Source organism: Halichoeres trimaculatus, unplaced genomic scaffold (genome assembly GCF_033239565.1).
Source record: "Halichoeres trimaculatus isolate MK-OKI-2021-1 unplaced genomic scaffold, fHalTri1.1 fHalTri1_scaffold_2, whole genome shotgun sequence".
NCBI lineage: Eukaryota > Metazoa > Chordata > Actinopteri > Labriformes > Labridae > Halichoeres > Halichoeres trimaculatus.
In genome coordinates, this window is record NW_027437180.1 from 18,101,219 (window position 1) to 18,112,471 (window position 11,253).

Consider the following 11,253-nt stretch of genomic DNA (forward strand, 5'->3'; position numbering starts at 1 on the left):
TTATAGCCACAATTATCTCTTTTTACCTCTCAACTCTGAGCCATTAGCAGGATAGATAGTACCCCGGGCCTGTCTGCAGTCACAGAATAAGGAACTGTCAAGATGATGGAGTGAAAGAGCCAAGCAAGGTCCATTACACCTTTCCTCCCTGAACTGCACCAGCGTAACCCCCAACCCCCTCCAGCCCTCATATGCAACTTGTTGTTAGTCATGCAGGCGAGGAGGGTAACTAAAGCTGTGTGCAACAAATACCAGCAGAGGATAATGTATCGTCTCAGGCTTCCACGAGACGTGAATCATATGAAGCGTGCTGTGTTGCTGAACTATAAGCCAGGGATTTAAAAAAAAACTGAGCCTAGAGTGAAGCTGCTGGATTCTTTGGATGTAAGAACACATCCTGAGTTAAAGAGCTGCCTTTTCCAAGAAAAACTGCATCAACCTCTTAAAGTGATATTCCGGGATGGAACAAGTTGGGTCCTATCACAAGGTTTAGGGCAGAAATTACCCCTACAGCAGTGACTTTGTGCAGCAGAAGCCCAGAGCGCTCGCACCAAACACCCCCTCCCTGCTCCTCTGCCGGTTTCCTCTGCACTCAGATGGGGCCATTTTTTACTTGACCAAAAACACAAATAAACGGACTCCTACTGAAAAAATCTGGTATCGGTCTGCATTCACGCTTTATTTAGAGAATTTTCAGCGCGTTACTTTTACACCGCAAAATAAGGCACTAGTTCTCATCGTGTCGTAAAACGGCGCTACCTCCACTGCAGAGCCACAGCTGGCTACGAGGCTCTCGCCGCTTAGCATATCAGTCCGCGCGCGGCGTGCCAGATATAAACAAACGCAGGTAGTCTGCCTGGACGAAGAGACAAAATGAGAACTAGAGCCTTATTTAGTGGTGTTTTGTGTGAAAGTAACGCGCTGAAAATTCTCTAAATAAAGCGTGAATGCAGACCGATACCAGATTTTTTCAGTAGGAGTCCGTTTATTTGTGTTTTTGGTCAAGTAAAAATTGGCCCCGTCTGAATGCAGAGGAAACCGGCAGAGGAGCAGGGAGGGGGTGTTTGGTGCGAGCGCTCTGGGCTTCTGCTGCACAAAAACACTGCTGTAGGGGTAATTTCTGCCCTAAACCTTGTGATAGGACCCAACTTTTTCCATCCCGGAGTATCACTTTAAGACCCAGCATCCACATGTGGACAGTATATTTCTGCCTCTCTGACACATGATACTTCATTTTTTTTAAACTTTGACCAATTAGCCACATTTGTGGACACTGCACACATCATCTTTTGGTGAAATCACAATATTACATCCATTTTAGTGAAAAGAAAAACATATTTAAGTATAATGACACTACTAACAAACAGCTAATAGAGAACTTGTAACACAATTAATCAAACTTCCCGTATAAAGACCAGGTATAGTTATTATACTTAAAGGATCTTAATTATCCCAAATATCAAAGTGAATTAAAAAACACACACACCACACCTCAAGAGGATAAGGTGGAAAAATCTTGACTTTGGTTATGTGTCACTTGAGTTTCAACCAGCTGTATATAAAAACCTCAAAAAACTTTTTAACACTTTGGTCAGAAAAAAATGGTCTAACAGAGGCAGCTGTCGAAGGAAATGTCTCTTAAAGAAAGTTGGAAATCAGAGAGCAGTGTCACAAACCTCTGTGCCAACCTTTTGTGCATTCACCACTAAGTACATTACCGGTTACTTTCATGATGTATCTAACCATTTTGTTTGTCTTTGTCTCTCCTTCCTTTGCAGACGAGCCCACCTGCGGCTGTGTCTGGAGCGGTTGAAGGCCCTCATACCGCTGGGTCCCGACTGCAACCGCCACACCACTCTGGGCCTGCTCAACAAAGCCAAAGCACACATAAAAGTAAGAATCATGAGCGTGCACACACACACTGAAATCTGCTCCTAGTGACAAACACAACAAATATCTGGCAACGTAACCAAGCAAAGATGAAAAGCAGATAATGATGTGTTGCGTCCCTGCTGAGACCTTATTTGTTTTGACCTTCTCTGCCTGATTTAACTATGCACTGCTGGGATCACTCCTAATATGTCATTTATTTCTGTTGCTTCTGATGCAGGGATGCCATAGCTCAAATGATTTGGATGTGAATGTGAGTGAATGAGATTATTGACCTCAGTGTGCGATTTGGTTGCAGATTTTATTACATTGCAGTACACAAGTGAAAAGCAGCCAATAGTGGCTGTACATCTGCAAAGGCAGGACGCAGCTGTTGAATTTGTTTCATTACTTTGACTCATTTTATTCATTTATTTCTCACATTTTATTTAGCTACTGACATGACGTGTTGCATTCTCTCAAGTGTAGTTGTTGAGTGTTATCACCAGCATACAGCTGGTCACCGGTGCCTGATTTGAAGAGCATGTAACACATTAAGACATCCTGCTTCACGCTTTCGCCTCTACTTTAAAAACAGGCATGTGACTGCCTGAGATTGAGCAGTTTGCATGTGAGCAGCCTGCTGTAGCCAGCGCTCACGTAACAGTGCGGGAGGGGTGATAAAGCCGATATTGTTGTCCTGCCCCCTCCTCCTCTTCTCTCTACTAGCAGCACCACTCTGCACTTCTGCTGCTGTCAAGTTGAGTCTCTCCGTCACTTATTGATGGCCTATTGTTTGGTCTGTTGGCGAGCGTCACGCTTGTCACCGTCAGTGAGTGTGACATAAGGCTGCAAGGTTAAGAGCCCAACACAGCTGCATCAGCCCTCAGCAAGGCCCTCTGCTCATTTTGAAAGGAAAGAAGGCGTAAACAGTGAGTGGAGAAAGTGATGCTCTGTAAACAAGGCAGGTAAATCATTGAGGGCTTCCAGGGCTGGCAAGAAGTAAAATCAAGGGACACAACAAGTTTAGTGGCTGAATGCTTAAACAGGTTTGGGGGATGGTTGTGTTGTGTTTGTATTATGACAGCCAGTGGATATGAAGGTATTTCCTCACGGGCTGAGAACATCTATCATCAGTGTCTCTTGTTGCTGGTTTGGTTGTCATCTCTTTTGAATTTATTTTTTTCTCTAACACTCTTTTCAACTCATTTTTGGGACATCTCTTCCCTCACATGTACACTTCAAATGTTCATTCAGCTTCGCCCTGCTCCTTGACTCACTTATGTCTCCTTTCTGCCCACCCCCTCACAGAAACTTGAAGAGACAGACAGGAAGAGCCAGTACCAGCTGGAGTCTCTGGAGCGAGAGCAGAGGCATCTCCAGCGGCAGCTGGAGCTGCTGGGAGGGAGCAGTGGTGCCTCAGCCATGAGCAGCTCGGGGGAGGGAGAGAGGATACGTATGGACAGTGTGGGCTCCACCCTCTGCTCAGATCGCTCTGACTCTGACCAAGGTGAGCATTTTTTTAAACACTACTACAAGGCCATCAAAGCCTCCAGCTGAGGGTTTCCGTGGGGGTCTACACATTTTCCCTGGACTTTACAGAAGAATGCTAGGGCCAGGAATGAAAACATGATGATGCATCAAGATTTTTTTCACAATGCACTTTATGAATAAAGTAAAAAAAAAATGACAATGCAGCTGAAACAGTTTTTTTTTTAGTCAGAAATTTCAAAAGTAGTAGAACATTTCTGGAAAGTTGTTGAGCAGTCACACTGCTGATCATTTATGGTGGAGTTATATACACATATGGTGAAAATGGCCCTATCTCACAAGGATAAAGAATACTTTAAAAAAACTTCCTGGATCCAGACAGTGATCCAGATCACCTCCAAAATTCAATCACTGCTTTCTTATTCCATTTTGAACATTTCCCGAAAATTTCATCGAGATCCATTTGTTACTTTTTGAGTTATGTTGTTCAAAGACAAACAGACAAACTCTTCCAAAAACAAAATGCTGAGGTAACAAGTTTAAAGGAAATGTTAAAAAACTATATTTTCTTACATTTGCAAGAAGTGATAGGTCAGTCTATCAGCACACAGATAAATCAAACACCTAATGATACAAATTCCATTCATTAGTGGCCCATAAGTTAGGTTTCCTCGTACTAACAACACTTCTCTTTTCTTCCTCCTCCATCTTTCCATCCTCATCTGCAGAGGAGATCGAGGTGGACGTGGAAAGTACAGAGTTCTCCCATGGAGAGCTGGACAGCGTCAGCACAGCCAGCACCAGCGATCTGGATGACCACAGCAGCCTGCAGAGCATGGCCAGCGATGAGGGCTACTCCTCCTGCAGTGTCAAACTTGCCTTCTCCTCCTAGATCCTCACACCACCTCCACCTCCCTGCCAAACTTGCCTGCCCTCCTGTCCGTCAATCCAAGGAGCCACGCCTACGTAATTACATCCTACGTCATCACCAACAGAGGCCACACCTACAGCTGACAGCATTCCTGTTGCTCCTGCCTCCCAGCAGCACCTCCACCTGCTCCAAGCCTTGTTTTCCCCCTCACCTGTCCTTCATCCAGCACTGCTGGTGGAGGAGCTCCACTCAGAGCTCTTCCTCACCTCTGAGCTTTGAGCTGCCCAACCATAACCCACACCAGGACCCCAACACAGTGACACGAGACTGCCAGCTGGTTTTAATCTTCTTTTCAAGGGAGATCACAGACTCAGTTGATAAAAATATGTATACATCTTAATTTTTTAACCCAAGCTTTGAAAGTGAATTTACTTCTTTTGTGTCCTGTGAAAAAGTCTGAATTTTAATATATACACAACCCCTAAATGATCCAAAATGCACTTAAACTCATGTGATATTGGAATATTTTAGACCTTCTGTTTGGTTCTTTCTCCTCTGGGTTTGTGTAAGAGTGTGTGTGTATATTGAGCTGATTCTGTGTATCCCATCGTAACTTACTGGTGTTGGGCCTGGATAAACAGGAGCACATCTAATCTGGACTTTGATGAACATTGTGGGTGAACTTTGCCATATTGTCGCAGCTCGGCCCTGATAAATGTCCCCACGGCCCTGAATTTAATCCCTTGTCTTATCTTTTGTTTTTCTTTTCATTACCTCTGCTCCACACCGCAGAAGCTTGGACACTAGAAACTGGTGCTATTGTAAAACAAACCAACGGAAGGAGCAGATCAGATCCATTACCACTGAGCTTTTAAAGCAAACAAAGTGTGGATGCCGTGATTGTTCCTGACTGAGCACTGAGGAAAACAACCACAAAAAACAGCGGAGGAAAACAAAGCATTCCTGTCGAATGTGGGTGCTCTGTGCTTTTACAAAGAGTGGAAATTGTATTTTGTGTGTTCTGTTTTGGTTTCTTCCCCCTCTCGACAAGCAGCTACAACAAGCTATCCTGCACTTGCCTACTTTAGAGCTGTGCATAGAAACGGCACAAACCAACGAGTAAAACCAATAAACCAACAACAGCAACAAGGAAAAAGTCCAAAAACAAGCTTTGGATCAGGTGTCCATCCTCTCTCCAGCAGTAACAAGCAATAACCCTTATCGTTGTTTCTGTCTCATTGGTTTGAACCCCTTCCCTTTTTTTTCTTCTCAACCCTCAAGACTGTGTGACCGTCCAAAAAGTACATTTACTTCATTTTTGTACATACAGATAGTTTAATAAATTAAACTTTTAAAAGGATATTTAAAAAAAAAGGTAGAGCTCATGGATAGAACTGTCATAGAACTGCCTCTGTTGCTGTTTGACTTGTGTTCATTGTGCATTTTAACATTTTTGGAGAGATGTAATCCTTTTCACAGTGGCAGCAAATGTGACATGGACACTCTCACTTTGTTCTGGAAACATTGGAAAGTCTCTCCCTTGTTGCTGCCCTGAGAGGGAAAAAGGAAAAGTTCCTCCTCATTTATAAAAAACGACAGAACAACTTCCCAACCAGAAAATAACCCAGTATGATGTCTGGTGGAGAATGCTGAGTTTGTGTGGCACACTTGTTTTTATTTATTAGACCTTTTTTTTTTTCCTCTTGTTTGTTAATGTATTTGAAATGGGAGGGGAAGCTGTTGGTGGCATTCCACTGGTGGTCAGGTGATCTGTGGGGGAAAGTGTGAAGAAAACGGGTGTTTTATGATGTCAATGTTCAGCATCCAAACTCCACTGGCATTAAGAATTGCACTTCTACCACACTTCTTTGTGTTTTATTTTCCTCTTTCATTGTCATTTTCTCTCTCATCCATCCTTTTTTACGTCAAAAGAAACAAAAACTCAACCTTATCGAATATTTATTTCTCAACCCTTCAAAGAACACGCAACAGAGAGAAAGAAGTTAACTTATTTTGGTTCTGTCTTATTGTACTCCTCTTTTTGATGCTCATTCTTTGTTCCTTGTTCTAAGAATTGTATATTTTATGGGTTATTCTTATTTTTCTTTTATCGAGGGGTCGGGCTGGGAGGGTTGGGAGGGGAAAAGAAATGTAGCCATTTTGTTTTGACTTTCTGATGTTTTATTCAATGGACACTTGAAATGTAAGTGGCCCCTAAGCTGCTCCTAGTGCTGAGCCTCGCCTGTTTAGAGTCACCTGCCATGTCTGGAGCTGAGTCCCAGACCAACACAGACCTGAAGCAACTGGATGGATTGGAAAAGACAAAAGCATTCCTCCATTCACAGACGTCATATGCAAGTTAAAAAATGTGGCTTGTGTAAAAATGATCCTTTCTGGTTGTTTTTGGTTCTGTGTTGAGGGGAAAAATCTCTGTGAAAGATTTATTGATAGCCAAGACTTAAGTGGCAGATATTGAGCCAGCTACTACACAATAAAAGGGGTCTAAAACTCCACCGTCCTCTATTAGGAGGACTGTAGTCTTTATTAGACTTGTGTTCTAGTTGACAAAATGTGTCTTACCTTTACAACACAGGGCCTCCAGTTGAGGACTTAAAGACAAAATATTCAAAAGAACAAATCCTTTGCTTTCTCAGAAGGACAATGTTAAGTCGAAGGGTTTGAGAGCTCTTTGCAGAGCTGTGCCGAGGTTGTTGGACTTGGCTCTGATTAAAAAAGTCACCATATGTTGGTGCTTGATTATAAAGAAGAAAAAAACGCCAAAACCACCTCAGAACACCTCAGTGTCCTCTCTCTTTCTCTTTCTCTTTCTCTCTCTTTGAGGGACAGTTTACATATATTCCTCCCCTGTTTAAGTTATTTACCTTCAGCTTCTCTTTGTTTCTGTTTTTTCATCTTCATATGTTGGTTTTATGAACTTGCACGGCTGACAGTAAAGAAAAGAAAGGTCCCACAGTTTGATTAGAAAAGAATTTCACTCCTGGATCACATCCTGATAGTGTTTTACTACTTCACGTAAAACTCTTACAACAATGGGATGATTCTGATGGCGTTGGGTTTCAATGTTAATCACAAAAAAAATGTGTGAAAACTTTCTGGAACTCATTGTCTAGTTTTATGTGGCAAACGAGTCTGTGCTTGTATTCCAAGAAGGGATAAAACAAACAATATGAATGGATTTTACTGAAGCCAGGTCTGTCCTCTGTCATGCTTGTGTTTAGCGTGTGTATGTGCGTGCGTGTGTGTGTGTGTGTGTGTGTGTGTGTGTGTGTGTGTGTGTGTGTGTGTGTGTGTGTGTGTGTGTGTGTGTGTGTGTGTAACAAGAGAGACACCTGGTCCATGGTGTGTCTGTGCTGATCTCAGTGGGCTTATCAATCTTGTGATTCGTCATAAAAAGATGAGTGAATCCAGGAGAAGGTGTAATATCTTGCAGCGAGAGCTCTGTTATGTAACTTTCAGTCATTATTTTTGCACTGAATGTTGAGCCACACTGAGCTCAGCGCAGACTCTCTATGGATCAGCCTGTGTTATATGAGAGGTGTGACAGAGAGTTTCTGACTGTGCTGCAGATCAAACACAATACCATATCTTCATAAGCTGGTGATCACAAAGCTATATTTTTACCTCCGTGTTTCAGGTTAGGGTTAGACTTGCACCTGACTCTGACTCAGGTCAGGGTTAACTCTCTAGGAATGTTCAGTTCCAGTTTTGCAGCTTGGCCAGAAGCGTACCAACTTGGACAAAGTGGAAGCCAGTGTCTTTTGTAAAACACGCTCAATGCTGGCGTCGGTCTCATGGGAGGTCGACTTTTGGCCCAAACAGATCCCTCGTAGGGAGTCCTCCTGATGTTCTGAACCTGTGGCCATCCTTTGTGAAACATGCAGTCAGATGATGATGATACTGATACTGATGATGATGGTTCTAGCTGTGTAAGTTGAAGATGCAATACTTACAATAAAAACACCAAGATTTCCAAACCTGAACCAACCAGCTGTCTTCTTTGCTCTATGTGTAAATGCAGGATGTGAAATACAGCAACAACTGGTGCTGCAATAAACACAGCACCTTTCACATTAGTGTTTATGTCACTGAAAAGAAACCCCTCTGCATGGAGGTTCAGTTTTAAGATACTTTTTCACTTTAAAGATAGTTTTGAAATGTGCTTTACTTAGTTCTAACTTCAACGAGAGGAGCCATAATGTTTTATTCAGAAAAAGTACTTATTTTGGTGTACAGTTCTTCACAAATTGATTTGAGCCAGCACACAAGTCAGAAACTAATCAAGAGCAACACAAAACGACCAAAACACATTTTTCTGTTCAAGGATGAAAGTTGATAACTAACTTGGCACTGCAAAAAATAATAACATTCTTTAATTAATATTTTTTTTATATAATTCGTTTATTTCTATTTATTTATATTGTTTTTTAAAAAAGTACATTTGGAAATTCCTGGTTACCAACAGGTATTTTATTTCAGACATCATATTTTGAAAGAGTTTCTACATCCTGGTTAAAGAAATGCAAAAACTCTTTTATAAAATTATGGTTACCAGTGATCTACTGTTCATTTATGGGAGTAGTGGGAAACACCTTACACTGGGCGCTGTGGTCTGATTAATTCGTTAAGCACTGTTAAAGATATGAAAGCCCTGTGGGTAGAGTCTTTTGACAGGGTTTTTCTTTGTACTTCCTTGATCTTAATCAATATTAATTTCTGTACATACTATGATAGCATTTGTGCTAAGTGAATATCACCACTACATCAAAATTACCCTATGGGTTTTTTTAAGGCTTCTAGACAACCAAACTTTTAGATCCTCTTGTTTCTTTGAATGACAATATCACACAGTCCAGGTGTGAAAACCGGGACTTCTTGGGAAGGTGTAACATCACTTATCACTACGACACCAATCTTTGTGTATTCACCTCCTGTGTTTTAACTATTGTCCATGCATGTTTTCAGAGATGGTCTCTTTGAATACTGATCCGTCTAGTGTATTTGTATACACACCGGCCACCAAATAAACAGTTTGAATATGCATACTGCCACAAAATGATTTTAAACACACAATTAAACATACTCAGAGTAACTGGTTTGTGTTGTCCTAGTTACTTCCTACATGCTATGGAACTGTTGTATAAATGTAACATCATGCTCTGTGAGTATTAGCACAAAGTATCAAACCAAAAAGAAGATCATCCTCTTGTGTGATACTGCTAACTCACATGCCTCGACATTATATGACAATGAGTTTTAAAGGGGATTAGGACAGACTTAAAGGGAGAGATTCTAAAGTTCATAATTCTCACTGTTGTTCCTTGTCTTGCAGTCCAAAAAGAAAAAAATCTTTCTCTGAATGCTGGCAGTCTCCACTCTGTGCTGCATAAGTCAAAACAGTGCAACTTGTGGTCTGCTTGTATGCACGTGCATTTAATCTGTTGAAGCTCACATGATCCCAGTGTGATCAAAGCAGTCTCGAGAGTAGAGTTAAGGTTGTTTTCTTCTTTACCTGACCACATGAGCATCCAACACATGAGATCTTCTACTCAAGTGATCACAGGTCGTGAAAGATTCTTGACCTCCCATGTTGTGAAACAGAAAAACGCTGCATCGCATGACGGGGACATGCACAGTGTTTGATGAAGCTGATGACCCATTAGAGTCATATAAAAATGCCTCTGACCAAAAGTTACTTTCTCGACACCAACAGACACAGCTAAATCAAAGTAGATGGAAGAATGCATTCCCTAATACAGTTTTGCAAATTGTAAAATAAAATCTTTATCAGTAACTTCTAATGATGCAGTCTCATGATTTACCTCATCTTTATATCCCAAAAGTCTGTGCATTAAGTCACAGAAGTCTGTCTCTTCTGTGCGTGGTCTGGGGATATCATCTCACAAATAATACAAAGCTCATTAATATTGACCAGACTTTTTTTTTTTTTTTTTGTTCAAATCTCTTCTAAGCCTCAAGGCAGATATTTTTATGAAGAGACTTGAACTGTTTTGAGATCTTGTTGTCTGTGCAGAGTCAGTTAGGACAGTCCAGTAGCATAGATGACATCCTGCTGCCCCCTGGTGGATAAAACCTTCAGCTGACATCAAACAACAAACAAAATTAAAGGGGAGGGTGCTGTTTTTGGTTTTATTATTTCTTGATGGATCATACGGTAAGTCAGATTCCTCAGTAATTTGATATTTCGTAGATATATGTTATAAATACAAACTAAAGCACTCCCTGTAAGTTTTTCTTTGAGTTTAATGATATCATTATTTAGAGTCAGAGGCTGTAAAAGTATCCATCTGTTTATAGTGACTTGTGTCTTTAAATTGTTGTCTGAGGTTTCTGCCCATTAAGGAGAAGTATTTCCTAATTATTGTAACTTGTTAAATGCTGTACTCATGGTGGATTAAGATAAGACTCCTCATCTTGTCTTGCTGATGGGTTTCTGCTAATATCATTTTATAATTGATGGGTGACTTGAGATAACGTTTGTCATGATTTGGTGCTATTTAAATAAAGATTGATTGATTGATTGATTGATTGATTGGCTAAATTGGTTCAGGGTATAGAAGATTTAACTTCTACCATAAGAAGTAAAGCTGGGATGATATGCTTTTCTCCCTATTTAATTCTTTTACGGTTTTGTGGGGCGCCAATTTGATTTAAATTGCAATCCTCTGATATTTCCATCTTTAGTTTGATTTTTCAACACCAGACCATGTGAAAAAGTTAAATGATGATGATGTCTGCAGATGATGCATATCATATGTGAGTCGGTTTTAAACAAAATATCACAATTTAAAATCGTCCAACAGCACACCTATCTCAACTCCATTAATACACTCTGGGTATCTTGAGACTTGAGACTTGTGACAAGGTTATTCTGCAATTTCTAAGTTTATATTACATTTATATCGTTCACCTTAGTTTTGAAATACTCTATGAATAAAGATTATAAAATGACTGAGAGCTAAGTTATATTGTACAAATAATGG

General features: G+C 40.8%; 1 protein-coding gene across 2 annotated transcripts in view; it reads left to right on the forward strand.

The window, feature by feature from the left end:
- The window catches only part of mxi1 (max interactor 1, dimerization protein), a 32,838-nt gene extending 25,589 nt beyond the window's left edge, over positions 1-7,249 (forward strand). For both annotated transcript variants that reach the window (XM_074692970.1, XM_074692977.1), the window contains exons 4-6: positions 1,779-1,893; positions 3,181-3,379; positions 4,089-7,249. In XM_074692970.1, coding sequence (XP_074549071.1) covers positions 1,779-1,893; positions 3,181-3,379; positions 4,089-4,252 — 478 coding nt within the window. In that variant the 3' untranslated portion in view covers positions 4,253-7,249. The remainder of the gene's footprint in view (positions 1-1,778; positions 1,894-3,180; positions 3,380-4,088) is intronic.
- The last annotated feature ends 4,004 nt before the right edge of the window (positions 7,250-11,253 follow it).